Source organism: Aspergillus homomorphus (assembly GCF_003184865.1).
Source record: "Aspergillus homomorphus CBS 101889 unplaced genomic scaffold BO97scaffold_11, whole genome shotgun sequence".
NCBI classification, from domain to species: Eukaryota; Fungi; Ascomycota; class Eurotiomycetes; order Eurotiales; family Aspergillaceae; genus Aspergillus; species Aspergillus homomorphus.
The window spans coordinates 401,852-419,656 of record NW_020291897.1 but is presented as its reverse complement, the minus strand read 5'-3'; the positions used below and the strand labels follow the sequence as shown (position 1 = coordinate 419,656).

Here is a 17,805-nt window from a genome sequence, read left to right as displayed (position 1 = left end):
TATGATACTCAGTGTACAGCGAGTCTGTCTACTGATCGACAAACTGGAGATGATTCTGCGTGCCAGAATATCGACTCTATGGGGTGCGACGTAGATATTAGGGTCATTCGAAGGTGTTCAACCTGTGCCTAAGTAAGGCTCTGCTCAGCCTCCACATGACTTTGCATCATGATACTGTTAGCTTGAGCATATTGGACTAGCCGTTGACGATGGACGAGGCTATTCAAATGATTACCTGTAAAAGAAAAGACGCGTCATCTGAAACCTCTGCATAAGGATGGGTATTAGGATAAGATTGCTTGAAGGATGTAGGGTAGTCCCAGCACAGCCATCAGACAGCCTATACTCCATGACTTGATGCCGAGCCAAGTCCCAAAAGACGGGATCGGCTGGCTTCGCAGGCCCATAATTAGAAGAAATGGATACACTCCGAAGGTAACTGGTCCCTTGGACCAGACAGAGGGTCTGCAGTGGAGTCAGTATTTATGCATCTGGGGCCAGTCGCAGCGGTCAATTCGCCTAACTTCCGCTTAGCCATCCACCGGGCTAAGTATTCTACAGAGGTTCCCTTCCAGGCAATCTTCCGTATAAGTAACGCGACCCTAACGACCACATCTCACCACCCAACACTCTTTTTACCATCATCTCATTCTTACACTCGTTCATCCAGACGTTGAATCAAGATAATTAAGACTCTCCACCAAGAACACTCTCACTACTTACCTATCATCCACAATGTCTTTGACCACCACCGCCACCACCACAGCGGCAAGCGCCACCTCAACCTGCCACCAGAAGCTGTACGATATCCCCGTCAAAGACGCCGCCTGCGCCATGCCCATGACCGGCAACAACTCGGCCATTATGACCAGCTGCTGCGGCTCCGCCGACGTCGTCTCCTACGACAGCTGCGACTACTACTGTCTCGCGGACGGCCAGACCATTGGCACCCTGGCCGAGTGTCTCATCAAAGCCTCCGAAGCCGGCGAGGTCTGGTGCAACACCAACGCCAACGCTACTGCCACAGGCAGTGTCCCCACGACCGGGGCCGGAACGATCGTGGCGACGGCCACGTCGACGTCGACTTCGACCAAGAAGGGGAAGAGTTCGGGGACTGGGACCGGGTCCAGTGCGTCGGCGAGCTCGACCAGCGGGGCGGGGATTGTTGCGAGGGTCAGTAAGAAGGCTGTTGGGGTGGTTGCGTTGTTGGTTGCTGGTGTCATCGGTGGAGGGTTGCTGTAGGAGGAACTGGGGAGAATCAGCGTGGAAAGGGGGTTTGGGCTGAGGTCGGTCATACTGTAAGAATATGAAGGACTTCCTATCGAAATGGAGGGAATGAGTTCGGCCTCGGTGTTGATGTACTGTACAGTACACTGTTATGGTCGGGGGATGTGACGTCGGCTGAAGTAGGTAAATGATTTGAGTACAAGTGGACTTTGTGGCTATATTCGACGTTTCTGGTTCTTCAAGTAGAGTACAGTTTCTGTTCATGCGATAGAGCCTGCCATTCCGCCGCTTGAATTTGAATTGTTAGAGGAGAGGCCCTAGCAAAATGCTAGACCTCCCCAGGCACGTGTCTTCCTTGTGATGCATGCTGGGTAAATACACTTGATCTATTTGTGGCAGTCCTCCCACATCCCCGACCCGCATCAAGCATGCCTCACTCAGCTCAGAGAGTCGGATCATAGCCCGCTCCGTCAACGGTCTCCCTTCGGGCATGCGCGAGTACGACAGCACGCTCAAATCTAACGTCTTGAATGCACCGTAAGTGATCAGCTCAGCCACTGCACGCCCACACGCCGGGACCTGCTGACTTCCATGCCCGGAGAAACCTGCACAGAAATATAAGTTCCTCATGCTATTGTACGGGCCGACGATGGCTTTACGGTCAAAGATGTTGATTTCATAGTGTCCCATCCACGAATTGATCACCCGAGCTATCGAGAACTAAGGGATCTGGAGAGTGATGATTGGTAGGATCTTCTTTTCACACGCGTCTTCCGCAAAGCTGAAGTCGTCCACGTCCACCGCAACATCCGGCCCGATGGGCGGACAGCCCACGAGATAGTCATTCGCGGCGTACGATCGGAAATGAACCCCGGACGGATCAATAGTCAAGGGCAAGTCTTGCGGAAGGGGCTCGTTCACGGGGAAGATGTACGTGTAGCGTCGTCGAGCCTCGACCGAGAGTTTGGTGCCCGCCATGACCGCCACTCCGGGCACGCAGGGGTCGGGAACAAAGCTAGCATCGAAGCGCTTGACAAACTCCGCCGCGTATTGTGCAATCTCTTTATTGACCTTGGCTGCGAACTGCTGTTGCATGCAATTGTTGCTCGCCTTAATTGCGGAGTACTCAAGCGAAGGGTCCCGTCCAATGACCAGAACCGACTCATTGAAGTCAGGGTTGTTGCTCAGATGCCAGGCAATTGATGCCCCGCTGGTAGCGCCCCCTATGAGGACCACATTGTAGTGGCTCTGACGAGGAGTGGTGGGATAGCTGCTGGTCGACATGTTGGCCAAAAAAAGATGTGGTTCAGAAACAACTGCTAGAGAACGATGTACTTAGAAGTCTGCTGATCCCGTCGAAGTGTTCGCCATGACCATTTTATAACAGGGCTTTTTCACTCTGTATGACACTCCTAAGGCTGGTTTCCTGCTCATACCAGTTAGGGCATTCGGGATATCCTGAAAAAAAGAGAATTGTTCCACTTCCGTCAAATCACCAACCACATTCGGCCGCAATGAAAAGTAGGAAGGCACTCCCGATTATTTCACGGAGGACCCCTCAAGCAGGTCTCGGTCTGCTCATTCCAACACCACAACGCTTCGACCGTGCCTTTCCTCATCCCGCGAGAAGCGATCTTGTTCATTACGACCATTCTGTCTGGGCTTTGCAGACAATAAGGAGAAATTCTTATCACTTGGACTCAAACGCACTATCTCTCAGACTATGCACTAGGTTACGGGGACAGACAAACTTGTATACATACATTCATACCCTTTCTTACGTCCCTAAAGAAGATGCGTTAGCATCGCAGGCTATCAAAAGCACTGGTTGGGACATTTTATCATAAGAGAGTGACTGATCTACCCCCTGAATGGATGACAAACCATCGCCACTCTTTCCTCAGGAGAACTTGCCTTTGACCCAAGCTTTTCTTGTTCACCATCGCAAAATTTGATACTACTATAACCACGTGTCATGGCAACACGCAACCATGCTCTTACAGGCTGCGGCGCCTGCCGTATGCGTCACTTGAAATGCGATGAAGCTCGTCCGCGGTGCCAGCTGTGGCAGATCGGTGGTCTGGTCTGCCCTGGCTATACATGTCAACTCAAATGGAGTCAAGGTACCGAGAGTCCGCAAAACGAGGAGACGGAGGAGCGCATCTTCCGCCGGCCATTGTTCTCAGGTACAGTCAGACTTCTTTCTGAGTCAGTCTAACCATGTCTCACCTGGTGATAGTTGATGAGCAAGATTCAGTGACACAGAGTATTGTTGACAGCCTGGGCAAGCGAAGCACGAGTGCTGCCTTGGCCTACTTGGACCGAAAGACCAAGTCCTGCACAGCAACAGCTCTATCACCTAACTCAAACTTGTTCCAGGGACTGTTTAATGTTCTGGATATCCACTCAGTAGCAACTGCCGAGAAGGACTGATTCGACCCAGCTGCAGGCGTTGTAAGAACCTCACAGCAAGGATGGGATATGTCATGGCCGGCTTGGGACACTGATTGACTGCGAAGTTTGACCTAAGCCTAGCAGGCCATGTTGTGAGCTCACCCTGAACGATGATGATGATGCGAATAGCGTCCCCTTCAGCGATGGACATGTCGATGCCAGCCCTTGCTTTCAATATGTCGACTCCCACTACACTTCTGCCGAAGGAACATTCGCCACTTTCTCTGATATCACACTCGACTTCGAGTGCCTGCAAGCTGATCCCTCCGGGTGCGCCCGAACTGCTGCGCCATTTCAAGGATCGTATAGTTTCTTCTTCGTTTCCGCTCAAAAGCGTCCGAAAATGTCTGTGGCGGAGAATCCATCTGCCAGTGGCTTTGAGAACATTTGCCGGACTCTCAAATGAGCAGATTCCTACTCATACAAGCCCGTCTCTCTTCTATTCGCTACTCTCTGTGAGTAGCCTTCATATCGTGGCTCGTGCTGAGTATCCAACCATATGGGAGAAATAAGGTCAATTGTATCAAAAGGCGGCCAAACAGCGACTGGAACTTGCCCTAGCAGACGAGGTGAAGGGCGCTCAACGACCAAAGTACAAAGAACTTCTCATGGCCCTACTGTCACTGGTGATGCTTGAGGTACATTCTTCTTCTCATTTTCACTTCGTCCATTCTAAAACAGCCATGCTCACCCATCCTCCAGATTCTCAGCGAACGCCATACTGATGCCCAAATCCTCCTGATTGGAGCATAATGCCTAATCCGCAAACGAGGCCTACCCAAACCGCACAAGTCGCCCAAAGTCCGCACGCTGCACCATATCTATGCATACCTGCACATCATGGCGGAAAGCACGTGCGGCTGCGCCATGGTCAGCGTATGCCCGCAGCGATCCAGCTTAACCTTTCTCTCCGTCGAGTCCTCCTTCCAGTCTCTGCAGAGCTTTCGCATCGCCGATCTCAGCACAGACACAGACCTCAAGACCAACATCACCAAAAGCAACGAAGTCGGCCACAACAACATCCACCTCGAGATCATGGGCCAGTAGCGCGAGTCGCTCTTCCCGGAGATCTACCTGATCCCTGAATCATTGATGGGCCTGCTTTCGCAGACGATGGTCAACGAGCAAGAGCTCCTGCACCGCGACACATTTCTCAACGCCGACATCCTCATGCACCTGAACTCTCGGGCCAAGGTCGTTGAACAGCAGATTCTCTCTTGGAAACCGACGAGCTCTGATGTCTCCATGCGAGAGGAGGGCACAGGACAGACTAACGGCGAGGAGACCGGGCGCAATGCAAGCGAGTATATGGCCCTCGCCGTGCACCAGAGCCTCATACTGTTCTATTACCGACGGGTCCAGTAGATCAATGCGCTGATGCTTCAGTATACTGTCTGGAGAATCCTTGGGGTTGTGCACAGGTGTGACGAGTTGAGCGCGGGAGATGGTCCTCATAGTCGCTGTTTGTTGTGGCCTTGCTTCGTTGCAGCGTGCGAGGCGGTCGACCCGCCTCTACAGGAAGAATTGTTGGGGTGGTTGTCGGATGCTGGACGTCAGACCTCGGTTTCTTCGTTCGCCACGGCTGCAAAGGTGGCGCAGAAGGTATGGGCTGTGAGGAAAGAGACCGGGAACTTTACACTGGGCTGGTTGGACGTGATGGGCGGGGAGCGATGTCCGATTATTGCTATGTGAACTCCTTGCTGTCGTTGGTTTTTAGAATGGGATTAGGTCCCTGGAATGCTCCTCATAATGAGATAACTTTTCAGGGCTTGTCCAGAGAACGTATGGTGGGCTGGCAACACCTGCACTTCGCGATACAGAAAGAACGTAGATTCAACTACAATACCAGCGCGGGATTTATTGGGACAGTTGGAGGTGTTGACAAGATCAGCGCAGATGCTCCTAGAAAGAAAGTATACAATTTGGCCAACACAACCCAAGGCTCTACCTCAACTCAAGCAACCCCATAGCCCCACGAAAGACCATCTACTCCCTGATCTCCTGAATAATCAAGGTCTTGACACTAACCCCTCTCTCCAACGCCTCCAAAACCTCATCGGCGCTCAAATGACCGGGGAGCGCCGCGCTCTCCTCCAGTCCATCCTCTCCCTCATAGTAGAGAGTATTCGGCTCCGCACAGGAGTGGTGCGCCTCGACCACGACATCCCCCTCTTCCTCGTCGGCACTCCCCAGCCCGCGGAGCCACTTGCCCGACCGACCACCAGGATTTGCCGGCCTGTGGCAGCTCGTGCCAGCATGGCGATTGGGGAAAGTGCGTACTTCGCCCTGGCAGCTGTTTCCGGTCCAGGATCGACCGCGACTGTAGCCATCATCGTCATGATCATCATTACATCTAGCTCTTTCCGCTCTTCCTCCAGTACCCAGTACCATTTTCGGGGGAAAGTTGAGACAACTCACCTGTCGGCAGGCAGCGTGTACCGGATATGACGGACGGTGGCGCCCAGGTTGCAGCATTGGCCCTCGTGGATCCCGTTGCAGCACACTCGGGTTCCCTCGCAGTTGTCTCTGGAGGTCCGGCAGATATCGGCGGCGGAGACGAGGGGGGCGAGGAGTACGGTGACCAGGATGAGGAACTTCATTTTTGTTGCTTTTGTTGAGGGTATGAGTGAATTAGGCTTGAGATAGGGGAGTTGGCCTGGGCCTGCCTCGTTGTGGATAGTGAAGGATAGGGGAGAGTTTAAGATGTGTAGTTCACGCTCGTCTTATATATTTTCTCTTGAGGGCGACATGGAGTTGTTTCTTCTGATTCTCGTATTCGATGTCGGATTCACGTTCCCTTTGATGGTCGGATACACAGATGTGATAGAGAGTACTCCGTACCCGTGGCCGGACTGAATCGATCCGATCTGGAGTATCGAATCATTGGTGAAGGACATGGATCGTGCATATTGAGGCTCAGTTGATTTTGAAACGTCGAAGAGCGGGGTTCAAACGAGCCGATTGAAGACACACGAACAGATCATACGCTGAAACCGTGATGTATAACGTCGCTGCGACCTGGCCAACGGTTGTTGTTCCTGCGGTCCGTGACAGTAGACTTCTGTCCATTGTCGTCTTACTCTGCGCCTGCGAGCTCAATCAGCTTTCACAGTGCTTACATCATTGTATATGAATGATGAACACAATCGCGTAAGACAGGAATTATTTTCCATGGGTAGGAATTTCATTGGAGTTTCATGATGGTACAGCAAGCCTTGGAGAACATGGGGAGATGTCTGTTTGCTGAGGTGTCTCTGGCACTTGGTGCATTCTGATAGGTTCGTACTGGCCAGTCTTTGATTGGGTAGCCTTGGACCCTCATACATGCATTTGACTGGAGGCTCTATGATAACGTAAATGCGCTATGCAAGGAGATAGAGAGTTGGTTCATTATGCTTGGTGGAATGTAAAGATGAGAAAGAACGACGCCAGAGAACTGAGACCGAGGTAGCAAGATGCGGGGGCTGTAGCCCAACAAGAGCGTAAGCTACAACTATTCAACATGGATTGCACGTCAGACCGATACTCGAAACAAGTCGAAGGGGTCAATAATCATAATGGACATGAAAAGTGGTTGTAGCACCGAAGGAACTTTTTTGTTATGTGTAAATCTGTATGTGCATCATCATTTCTATCATCCAAATAGACGCTCGCGCCAACCCTTCTTCCAAGAACCGCCGAAGCGATGATTGAGACATGCGTGTGGACTGTTGAAACCCTCTGCCTTGCTGTGTCGCTGCCCGTTTCCCCATACACTGATAGGCACCACGCAAAGCCCTCCCATGGGTGTCCCAGGGATAGATTCAGTGGCGTCGGCGCAGATAGGCTCGCTGAGATCGTGAAAGGGAGCCCATGTGACCCGTCTCTGGATCTTCCCCTCAGATGAAATCAGATCACCGATGTCCTGATCAACACCCACAGACTTCTGGACGAACGGGTGGGAGGCAGGGAGCGATGAGGACAGAGCGTCGAGAATAGCATCGGTGAGGACATCGGGGCCGGTGATCCCTAAAATAGCGTTCTTGTTGTAACTGAATCTGCCTAGGATCCCGCCGTGCTGCTGATTGTATTGCCGAGAGTGCGACAGACATCGAACAATGATCTCGCGGAGCAGTGGGCTGAAACGTCGAGGCGCGTACATCGTATACTGGATTAATCCGTAGCTTCGGGTCCAATGCCAGAAGCGCATGGTTTTGGGAGAGGCGTAGGGCTCGTCCAGTTCGACTCCCACCACCAATGACACATTGCCACTGTGCATCGGATCGTCCACAGTAGGTTTCGGGATTGACTGTAGGGCCGGGCACTCGTTGATGGGCCGCGCGGGATAGATATCCATGTCGGCATAGAAGCCTCCGTAGTAATAGAGAAGAAGGTAGCGGAGGAGATCTGCTCGCAGAACATGATAAGGATACGACTCGTATACTTGGGCGATTTCGGGAATGGCCGAGAACTTGTCGGCCACAAATTTGGAAGCTTCCGCATCGCTCACTAACTGACCGTCGTCGCTTTAGCTGGTTGCGATACCGGTGATTCCAACGGAGTACTCACGGTGTACGCCCATCCGGGGTTCCTTTCCTGAAGGTAGATCGAATCCGGCCCCCGTTGACTTGCGTCCTTCGCTATCTGCCATATCCTGTCCTCCGCCACACTGTTTCCCTTATGCCGTTCCAGCACAGCCCGCTCCAGCTCCTGCAGAGCGTTCGCAAGTCGTCTCTCATATTCAAGGTCAGGGTTGCGTCGGAAAGAGGAAGTGTAGAGAAACCGAGCCTTGTACTCGTCCTCGCGAGGCTCCTTGAGTGCTTGTTGATTCGCATAAAGATCGAGACTAGGATGGAGAGAGCACAGAAGCCAGGCAAGTATAACCAAAGCTAAAACCGTCAGTCGGCGCGTAGACACATACGTAAAGAGCGAGTTGATGATTCTTCCAAGACCCATTTTGATGGGATCGGGAAAAGACCCCTAGCAGCTGCCATGGCTAGTTTTATATTAGATGTTTTCCAGTTATATTGCCCAGTGGATGGATGAAAAAATAGTCGGAGCATGCTCCATCAGGAGCAAAGCGAAGCTGGATCAGGGTCCAGGGTACGGATTGCGGAGTATGTGGTTTCATAGGCCTACGGCCTAAAGAAGATCCACTTAGGGCATTTTGCTTGCTGTCGATCGACCAACGGTGGACTCATACACCTTGCACTGCCAGCCTGGGTCAATAGGTTGACAATTTTCAGGCCCCTAGAATCGTTCAGTTGTGTGCTGTACCGTCTTTCTCATTGACCTACATTCGCAACGTGTTGGAGATAGTAGTCGGAGAGGGTCAACGACGTGACTGACATCTGCTACAAGACCTCGTGGGTCTGGCAGGGTTCGATCAAGGGGAAAACTTATCCATCTAGAGACTGCAAGCTCTGACAGATATGATCAGATCCGGTTCAAGTGTATCGAGTCTGTCATGTGTAGATAGAGACAGAATCAGGGCGGGATGGCTCTTCGTATCAATCAAATTAACCATACCAAATATAGAGACAAACATCTTGGCATGAAGTGGCAAGTCACGGTTTGATGCGATCCAGTTTCCTCCACGCGATGTGACTGGTCCATGGACTAAGACATCATTGTATTGTTCACCACAATAAGTAACTGGAGGATTCCTTCAAGTGAATCGAAGTTGTTGTTGCCTAACTATTCTTGACGGAAACGAACTCTGGCCCGGGACTCCCGGCGACCCTGTGGAGTTTCCCAAAAGAGTAAGTCCTCCTCCAGCGCCGCCCCGCGCCAAGCCTCGCATCCAATCCCCAGCATTATCTAGGTCTATCAAAGGATAAATGGCTTGAGATCACACCTCAATTCACCTTCCAAATACATTGCATCAAAACTATGATCTTGAAAGGTTGGAAGGCATGAAAGTGCTATATCGCTCAGAAGGTCATACATTCGACTGCGTGCCTCGCCTCATACTAGAACCGGGAGGGTCAACTCATCACATATCTCTTCGAGGTCATATCATGGAGCATCTTGCATGACGATAAATCGTATGGAAAGGTCCGACTACGGCTTGGAGTCAACCTGTTTCTGGCCCTTGTGGCCCAAGTACTTGGGACCATTGCCGGCCACAGAGAATTTCTTGATCACCTCCATCTCGTAAGAGCAGTGAGTGGTTCCTCGCAAACTCTCTGGCTTCAATAGGGTCATCTTCCGGCTCTTAATAGTCGACTTTCACATTATAGCGCACCACAATGGGCTCTCGTGCTTGGTCTCTTTGTCGATTTTATCCCCGGCCCTGGCCTCCACAAAAGAAAAACGGAAAACCTGGCACCTGAGCTAGGGACTCGCCTTCTTCGAGAGCTACCTGGATGAGAATCTCGAATATGCGACGGTCGACGACATGTTCGCGTCCTTGAAAGTTGAACAAAGTCATTCTGGCGATGGGGATGTAGAGATGTGAATATGATTGTAGTGTTCAGAGCTTCGGGTCGAGATTTGAGGTAGATACCGTGGCAGATACTGGAGTCTACAAACAAGTCTCTGTGATAATCGTATATGCAAAGTTTGTGTGAGGCAAGACAGGACTAAGTGATCTGGCAGATGAAAGGGCAAAAAAGGTTTCATAGAGAACTAAAACGAATTGACCATTCCCTCGGATTACCCAGCATCATTTTATCAACTGAAGGTCACCATAAATCCCACCGCAGGGTTGAGTCTCAAACCTAGGTTCATCTGGCAAGGCATTTTTCCACACGGATTTGGGCGTTTCTCTTCTCAAGGCTGCAATGCAAATAACCTCACCCCAGCTTCATGTAGTAATTGAACTGCAAGCTCGATAGCACTGCTTGTCGATATCAGGTAAAGCCCTTGGCGCCTGAGGCATACGGTGCACGAGACCACCTTGACTTACCCATGTCATGTCAAGGGGAAGCGAGGAAGCCGCGGGAAAGCAATCATTGATGAGCTGTGCACCTACGCGTGGAAACCTTAGCATTAGTTGTGATAGCTATTAGTCCAGTTCATTTCATTGTGAACTAACATTAAGGTTGCTTGATATGACGAAATGAAACCTGCAACAGTTTCGCCCGCAAGAACCACAAACCCAGGAGACCGTTATATGTACAGAAAGTTAACAGAAATCCATTTCCATGCCGGTCCAAACCATGGATAATGCGAGAAAGATGCTTTGTGCGCCAGAGGGAAGAGATCTGTAAGACAGAAGGAGAAATAAAAAAACAACCGTTCTAATACAACGTGGACATATCGAAATTGAAGCAACAAATCAACCTCTCCCGCTTTGGTGAAACAAGCCATACACATCATATGGGATCTCGAACGCAACATCGGTTGAAGGCCGTCGGTTCGGTTCGAGTGCTAAAATACAACGGACTAGACTGGCCGGGCATTTACAGGAATGTCTTCCTTGCCACCTATGGGAGTGTTAGCAATCTGAACGTAAAGACACGGAAGAGGCCTGGGGAAGCACGTACGGCCCAAGATCCTGCGACACCCGCCACAATGCCGCCGGAGATCAGCATGGGCTTCAGTCCCCGGGTACTCTTGAACACCATTCCACTCAAAGCTCCAGCGACAATGCTGTTGGCCGCGTCGTGCTTGCCACGCGCGTATCCGAGACCCGAGTTGAGTCCATTGTATACCATAGCCACCACACCTGCGGAGTTACCGAGGAAAGGACCTCTTCTCGTGATCGAGTTCAGGACACCGTTAAGGCGGATCTTCGGGGGTGCCGTTACCGGCGTCTTCCTAAGGCCCTCAGCCAGACCCCACGCACCTCCAATAGTCAACCCGGCAAGATAGGTGGTTCCAGTTCCGTAACACAGATCGTCCGACCATCCGCGCGAGGGCAGCACCGACCGGTCACCGGGGAGCTGGTCTAGGGCGGAATCTTCGAGGGAAATGTAGTCGAGGGTATCTTGATTCAGGCCAGCGAGGGGATGAAGCTGGGTAGGATCGGGAATGGCGACTTCGGAGAGGAAGGAGGTAGCATCTTGCGCAGTCGTAGGGTCGAAGGCGCCGGGACCCTTGTCCTGTTTGCGACCACTGAGCGAATCCCAAATGGACATTTTGAAGGAGGATTGAGAGATATTATAATAGAATACAAGAGAGAAAAAGAAGAGAAGAAGGAGATGAAGGAAAGGAAACGGAAATTCACTGGCCAGCGGGCACTTGCTGGGAGGGTGGGAAGGTCTTGTCGCGAAGATGGACTGAGCTCTGACACTTCTAACTTCAAGTTTGTTAAGGTCTCGGAGAACAAAAACTTCAGCCCCGTGACTCGGCGTGACAGAATTCAACCTTTGCTTAGTTTCTTGCGAGTTTCGCCGGCGGAAGGCGTCAACGGAACATCGTTTGGCCGACACTAACCCCTTTCGGAGACCCGCTCTCGAAAATCCACAAGAAGGCAAAAGTCGATGAGCAAGAACGCGGGGAGACGGGCCACTTATCTACCCCAACTTGAGTATTTTCTTTTCTTTTTATTTTAGATTGAAATCTGCCAGAGGTTGCCATTGCATGGACATGCGACTTCCTTAAGTCCATGGCAGGAAAAGCTAATTCTGGCGTCCAAGTGGATGCCGCCCTCCTAGAGATGGAGCCCATCACCCAGCATATGCAAATCTTGCCCGAAGATACCCTCAAGCAAATCGGCAAGGGTGCCTTAGTCAAATTCACCCATGCATGTGATAACCCCGAGTAAGACCTCTATTCGTTCTTCCAATTGTTGAAACTCTGTTGTCGCCGATACTTCTATCTGTCTTATCAAATGCCCTAACATACCCAAAAGGAAAGTGAGCCGGGTCTATCATAATTTACTAGACACATATTCTACCGCTTCTCTTTCGCATTCTCACACGACAGCCGCATGTAATGCCTTGAGCGCTTTCCTAGATGCAGCTCTAGTGTCCAACCATGAGTCCACAAGGCAACTCGTCTACTGCGACGAGACTTGGTTGTCTGTGTTCGACGTCTTTATGACTCGATACAAGGATGCCAAGCCCAAGCCAATGAAGCAGGTCATGGAGTCATTGGTCCTGCTGCTGGCTAAAACCCGCAAGCAATTTGATAGATCTTCACTCCAGAAGAAGATTGTCGAGCTCACCATCCCCAGCATTATGCTTGGCGAACCTCGCGCTCGTCTTAAAGCTTCTTTCGCGTCGCTTGAGATGATCGTGCGCAAGAATGCGATTGTGCCTTCGGAGCTGATATCACTTCTCGACGGTTGGCTTCATGCGGAACATGAGAGCTGGGTCCCTATGTATCAGGCCGATTGTAAGGCGCTATCAATTGATGTATCGCCCTACATCCGTAGTGCCCCTGTGAATAGCACACCAGCACAAGATGCATCACGAACGACAGTTGAAATCTTTGCTCTAGGCCTACTAGCTCGCGCGACTAAACCAGAGCTTGCAGCGTCATCCGGTGATCTTATGGCTGCTTTTTTCCAGAAAATCAAGGCTACACCCGATCTCCGTCACCTGTTGTCTGTCTGGGTGGCACCTGTCCGTCATGTCACACTAAGAACCTTGGACGATTTGGAGTACATGTCCAATTACATCCTCCAGCCTTGTTTTGAGGTCGATACGATTGGTTTCAGGTCATTTATCGACAGGTTTCCTCTCAAGAATCTGCTCTCTTGTGATATGAGCGATGCTCCCATGGCTGAGTTCATGGTGTTGTTCGCCTCTCTGCAGGTAGCAAAGAAGATTGGACTCGTTCACGAAGATCGTAAGTTTAAAGCCCGTCGATTTGAAGTGTTCTTTCTCACTCATGACATTAGACTATGTTGGCAAACCAAGCTCGACCGCTGCTGACGCTGATCGTGCATTCGTCTTGAAGAGTGAGGTGATTGGCCAATTTCTCTTCCACCGCGATATGACCATTAGGATAGCGACACTGTCTCTATTGATCAGTGCGCCTTCGTCAACGAAGGCCGTATCATCCGCTACAATGAAAGCCATCATCAATGGGTTACCCTCTCTGCATTGTGAATCAGAGTCCTATTCGAGAGGAGAAGTGTTGAGTCTGATCCGTAAGCTGGTGGTCCGCCTGAAAGGCGGAATCTTGGAAGACCAAGATCGCTTGAAAAGCGAAAAGGTTACTAGTAACAAGGAAGATCAACAGAACTTCTTCAATTCCTCTGTCACTAGAAAATGCTTGGATGAGTACATCCGTTTTCTCAAGGCAGACTTGCGACCCACGGCCTCTTACCCACGTCATATCGCTGCGCTAAAGACATTGATTTTCTTCATTGAATCCGGACTGGATCACCGCTTCAGCGCTACAGATGGTAACAAAAGTCGCTGGGCTTGCAATATGGACATCTTCGAGCCAACTTTGCTCAGGCTGTTGGTGGACCTCCTCCTTGACCCATTCGAGGAAGTCCGAGCGACATCCCTTTACCTACTGAACCTTTTCCCGCGTGAAGTTCTTTTCAGCAGTGACTTACAGCCACAGGGCGAGTTGCTGACAGGGACACCTCAGATCATTGATGGTTTGACAAAGGCGGAGCAGATGGCAAGCAACACCAGCAGAGCTGACTATGCAGATACCGTTGCTCGTCTCTACCATATACTTTTCCGTGCTGCGGAGTCTGGAAGTATAACTACTGCCTCACAGTGGTGGGAAGCGAAATCTACGGTTGTCGAGTATCTCCTAGCAAAATTGGAGCAGAAGCTTTCCTCCTCCGGCGGTCTGTTCAACTCTTCTATGCGTGATGCACCTTTACACGGCTACATCTCTGCACTCAGGTACTTTTTATCTGCATAGGTTCGGCAGACTTCGCTAACTCAACTCTTAGATACATTGTCGCAACTCCCAACTTCTACTCCTTGGTTTCCCATCAGTCCACGAACTTCGATAACTGGAGGGCGTTCCATGTGAGGATTGTGCATGTTTGTGACCGGATTTGGAACGAAGTTAGGCCTGTTCTGTGCATCGACTCTCCAGAGGGTCATACAGACGATCCTATTGAGGAGTTGGGTGTTGGCCCCAAGGATATCCTTTCTTATTCTTGGCGTGCGCTTCGAGAATCGAGGTAGGAAATGTTTTAATGGCCTCAAAGACACCGCTGACTCGTATAGTCTTCTGCTCCACGCCACGCTTTCCAACAAATCGTATAGCCCTCCAGGTGACAATGGACTCACAGAACAACACTTTGATAAGCTGGGAACTCTGAGCTTCATACAGCTGGCTGAGCTTCGGCACAGAGGTGCATTCTCAACGGTGTCCCAGACGTTCGCTACCTGCTGCCAACGTTGTGGCCAGTCGAGCGATCCAGCAATTTCGGAGCTGCCCCACAGATTCTATCAAGTAAGGTTTGGTTCTGTGAATTAATGATGTGAACGTCGTTCTCACAATCTGTTATAGGAGGCCAAGAAAACCATTTTCGAATCAGCATCTAAGCTTACCCGTCGTTCGGCTGGTCTTCCTGCACTGGTTGTAGGGATTCTTTCGTCAAACCCAGGCGGGCCACTGTTCCAGCAAGTCATACAGGAGCTTCACGAAATCTCCCACTTGCCGGCACAACATGACAAGACTAGACAAGACGTGCCGCTGCCTCAAGTTCATGCTATGAACTGCCTCAAAGACATCTTTACCAATACTAAGCTCGGCCCGCATACTGAACCATTTATCATGCCTGCTCTGCATCTGTCGGCTGAACGTCTCGGTTCTCCCATGTGAGTTTTCCTCTGCATGACCTCCTTCTTGAAACTAACTCCTGTAGATGGGCTCTCCGCAACTCTGGTCTCATGCTGTTCCGTGCTTTATTGACACGCATGTGTCGCACCGGCACCGATCTAGGATTTGGTGGTGAATCTGGATCTGAACCCGGCGCTAGAGTTACCTTCCAGAAATACCCTGGCCTGTTTGAACTTCTCCCCACCTTGCTCACCCCAACAGATAAAAACAACTCCGCCGAACAAACTGACACCGCGATGGTAACTGAACGTGTCTTCCCAGCCCTAGAGTTAATCGCTGAGAAGGTCCCTGACGTGACTGGCGCTCAAGATGAGGTTCTGCGTGGTCTGGTCCGGGAGCAGCTCAAAAGCCCCGTATGGGGAATTAGGGAGCACGCAGCTCGAGTCTATGCATCCTTGTTGCACCGCGGTGATATTCTGATTAACGTCAAGGCCTTGATGGGTTCTGAGAGGGATTCCAAGACGCAGGATTACCTCCACGGCGAAGCATTGTGCATCAAATACTCTCTTCGGCGGTTTGCATCGAGTTCCGTCGCTTTCTGGAACGGTATGTCTTCTCGCGTAGGCAACTTTCATATGAACATTCTGCTGACGCTACGCAGAGAACATCGATGTAGTATCCTCCACGATAAGAGATATCTTCGCCGCGTCGTTCCCTCTTGCGGAGTCTCCTTTCATTGCAACTACTCTTCTGGAAATTATGAGCGACACAATTGAAAAGAGTATCGATTGCGGCTCTGAGGGTAAGCTGGTAGCGGCGAATACAAGTCAAACATGGCTAACGATCACAACAGACAAGATGGCATCTACCTTGGACTTTGTTGCGAATGAATATGCCTTCCAGGATATCCTGGACTTTGTATTCGACCCAAACCATCCAACCTGGAAGTCATTGAGCACAACTCGTGCTTCCTCCCTCCTCCGTCGTGCGATCTCGTGGGTTTCAATCTTGCAGTTGATTATTGCAGGGAAAGTCAACGACCTGGAGCCTCTACTTCGGACAGTTTCGAATTTCGACCCCAATGCTGGTCAGTGGTTGTTGGAGAGGCTGCAAGAGATCTTCGGACAAAGAGATCAGTATGGAAAGACATTAATCAACCTGTACTCTTCTGTCATCCTAGGAGACTACCCTGAAGAGGTCAAGGCGATAGCCATTTCGTGCTTGGCTTCGAAGTTGCAAGCTCTTTTCGACTTTCACAATGAGACCCTCCCCCAGATTGATCTTCCGTGGGGAGCACTAGAAGGACAACTCAAACATGGCTCGAGTCAGCACATTTGGAATCGGGACAGATCTGACGCTGAGCTACAACTGCATGGCAGTCTTCTTGCCGCCAAAGCTATCGCCTCCAACAATCAGAACTCTGAAAACGACATCAACGAGTGGGCAACCCGACTCCGCTTTGCCATGCAAGAAGAAACAGTAAGTCAATCGAATATCGGACTTGTCTGTACCACACATGCTAATAAATTATAGGAATATACTACACGTCTTGCTGCGGTCTTGTCGATCTCAGCATTCGGTCGCATTCTGCGTCCTGCAGGCCAGCCTCCGCTTACTGACAAGGCATTCTTGGATATCTACCTGGTCCTTTATGATATGTTGAACGATGACGATGAAGAATTGCGTGACCTGGCGGCTCCGACCGCCTCATGGGTCCTTTCTTACTCTTCAGCATCCCGGTCCAAGGCTGTCGCTCTATCTCCATCGAACGCCAGCGAGCTTCTTTCCGTTTTCATTGCTGAAAGCTACAACAACTCGCAGCTCCTTTCCAAGAAGGCCGTTGCCTATATCGTCGGTTCAGAATCTCGGATCAGCACTTTCACGACCCGGTTTGTGCCCGTCTCTACCACTCTTTCCGAGCTTAGAAAGGAGAGTACAATTTTGTTTGAGGAGGAGAAGCAGAACCTGTTCATCGACGACGTTCGTGAAGTTGATGCTTGGACCAAGCGACTGATCGGCTTAACGGAAACGTCATACGATGAGGCCTCGATCCAGGCAATTTTTATATGGGTATCAGATGGCCTTTCTTGCTTCGCAAATGTTTTTGCAAACCCTGCCGGAAAAGACGGACTGTTAGGCTGGGTCTCGAAGCCTGAAACATTCACTCTGGGTGTGCGGCTTTTTGCCTTGGCTACTGTTACGGTCTCCAAAGATTCCGCTGCCTCCAAGCTTCTGGGGCAGGAACGTGTCGCGTGTCTGAAGGAGAAGCTTCAAGTCCTGCTCGCCCATGGGCAAGCGTCATTGGTACATAACGATTGGATTACGCGCATTCGGGCGGCATTGGAGTGTTCTTGATTTTGTGTTATTAGAGGTATAGAAAAAGGTCCGAGGAGTGGAGGGTAGTAATGATTCACCCTTACGAAAGCTAAAATATTCATGATAGAAGAATTCAATATACAATTTTCACAGCGGTCTCCTGACCCACTGCCA

The 17,805-nt window shown here is 50.7% G+C and overlaps 8 protein-coding genes across 8 annotated transcripts; 4 read left to right on the top strand and 4 right to left on the bottom strand.

The window, feature by feature from the left end:
- Positions 1 to 533: 533 nt before the first annotated feature.
- On the top strand, positions 534 to 1,497 carry BO97DRAFT_404646 (uncharacterized protein). The gene has a single exon (XM_025695001.1). The coding sequence runs from the start codon at positions 736 to 738 to the stop codon at positions 1,240 to 1,242; it is 507 nt and encodes a 168-aa protein (XP_025553010.1). The 5' UTR covers positions 534 to 735; the 3' UTR covers positions 1,243 to 1,497.
- Positions 1,498 to 1,947: 450 nt separating this feature from the next.
- BO97DRAFT_423238 (uncharacterized protein) lies at positions 1,948 to 2,511 on the bottom strand (the record flags this gene model as incomplete). Its single annotated transcript, XM_025696867.1, has 1 exon — positions 1,948 to 2,511. The coding sequence occupies one exon, from the start codon at positions 2,509 to 2,511 to the stop codon at positions 1,948 to 1,950; it is 564 nt and encodes a 187-aa protein (XP_025553009.1).
- Positions 2,512 to 3,202: 691 nt separating this feature from the next.
- Positions 3,203 to 4,087, top strand: BO97DRAFT_423237 (uncharacterized protein; the record flags this gene model as incomplete). The annotated part of the gene is made up of 4 exons (XM_025696866.1): positions 3,203 to 3,413; positions 3,467 to 3,618; positions 3,671 to 3,681; positions 3,766 to 4,087. 4 exons carry the CDS (start codon positions 3,203 to 3,205, stop codon positions 4,085 to 4,087), a joined length of 696 nt encoding a protein of 231 aa, XP_025553008.1.
- A 434-nt stretch (positions 4,088 to 4,521) lies between these two features.
- On the top strand, positions 4,522 to 5,046 carry BO97DRAFT_423236 (uncharacterized protein; the record flags this gene model as incomplete). Its single annotated transcript, XM_025696865.1, has 2 exons — positions 4,522 to 4,686; positions 4,729 to 5,046. 2 exons carry the CDS (start codon positions 4,522 to 4,524, stop codon positions 5,044 to 5,046), a joined length of 483 nt encoding a protein of 160 aa, XP_025553007.1.
- A 621-nt stretch (positions 5,047 to 5,667) lies between these two features.
- Positions 5,668 to 6,281, bottom strand: BO97DRAFT_413069 (uncharacterized protein; the record flags this gene model as incomplete). The annotated part of the gene is made up of 2 exons (XM_025696271.1): positions 5,668 to 6,001; positions 6,100 to 6,281. The coding sequence occupies 2 exons, from the start codon at positions 6,279 to 6,281 to the stop codon at positions 5,668 to 5,670; spliced, it is 516 nt and encodes a 171-aa protein (XP_025553006.1).
- An 880-nt stretch (positions 6,282 to 7,161) lies between these two features.
- BO97DRAFT_27934 (uncharacterized protein) lies at positions 7,162 to 8,763 on the bottom strand. Its single transcript, XM_025691052.1, has 2 exons — positions 8,230 to 8,763; positions 7,162 to 8,173 (listed from the first exon to the last, which is right to left on the bottom strand). Exons 1-2 carry the CDS (start codon positions 8,614 to 8,616, stop codon positions 7,316 to 7,318), a joined length of 1,245 nt encoding a protein of 414 aa, XP_025553005.1. The 5' UTR covers positions 8,617 to 8,763; the 3' UTR covers positions 7,162 to 7,315.
- Positions 8,764 to 10,666: 1,903 nt separating this feature from the next.
- On the bottom strand, positions 10,667 to 11,949 carry BO97DRAFT_442158 (protein transporter TIM23). Its single transcript, XM_025698234.1, has 2 exons — positions 11,151 to 11,949; positions 10,667 to 11,090 (listed from the first exon to the last, which is right to left on the bottom strand). Exons 1-2 carry the CDS (start codon positions 11,742 to 11,744, stop codon positions 11,067 to 11,069), a joined length of 618 nt encoding a protein of 205 aa, XP_025553004.1. The 5' UTR covers positions 11,745 to 11,949; the 3' UTR covers positions 10,667 to 11,066.
- A 316-nt stretch (positions 11,950 to 12,265) lies between these two features.
- On the top strand, positions 12,266 to 17,670 carry BO97DRAFT_341703 (THADA/TRM732 family protein; the record flags this gene model as incomplete). The annotated part of the gene is made up of 10 exons (XM_025691647.1): positions 12,266 to 12,369; positions 12,461 to 13,401; positions 13,454 to 14,423; positions 14,474 to 14,710; positions 14,757 to 14,985; positions 15,043 to 15,353; positions 15,401 to 15,921; positions 15,977 to 16,125; positions 16,174 to 16,794; positions 16,849 to 17,670. 10 exons carry the CDS (start codon positions 12,266 to 12,268, stop codon positions 17,668 to 17,670), a joined length of 4,905 nt encoding a protein of 1,634 aa, XP_025553003.1.
- Positions 17,671 to 17,805: the final 135 nt, after the last annotated feature.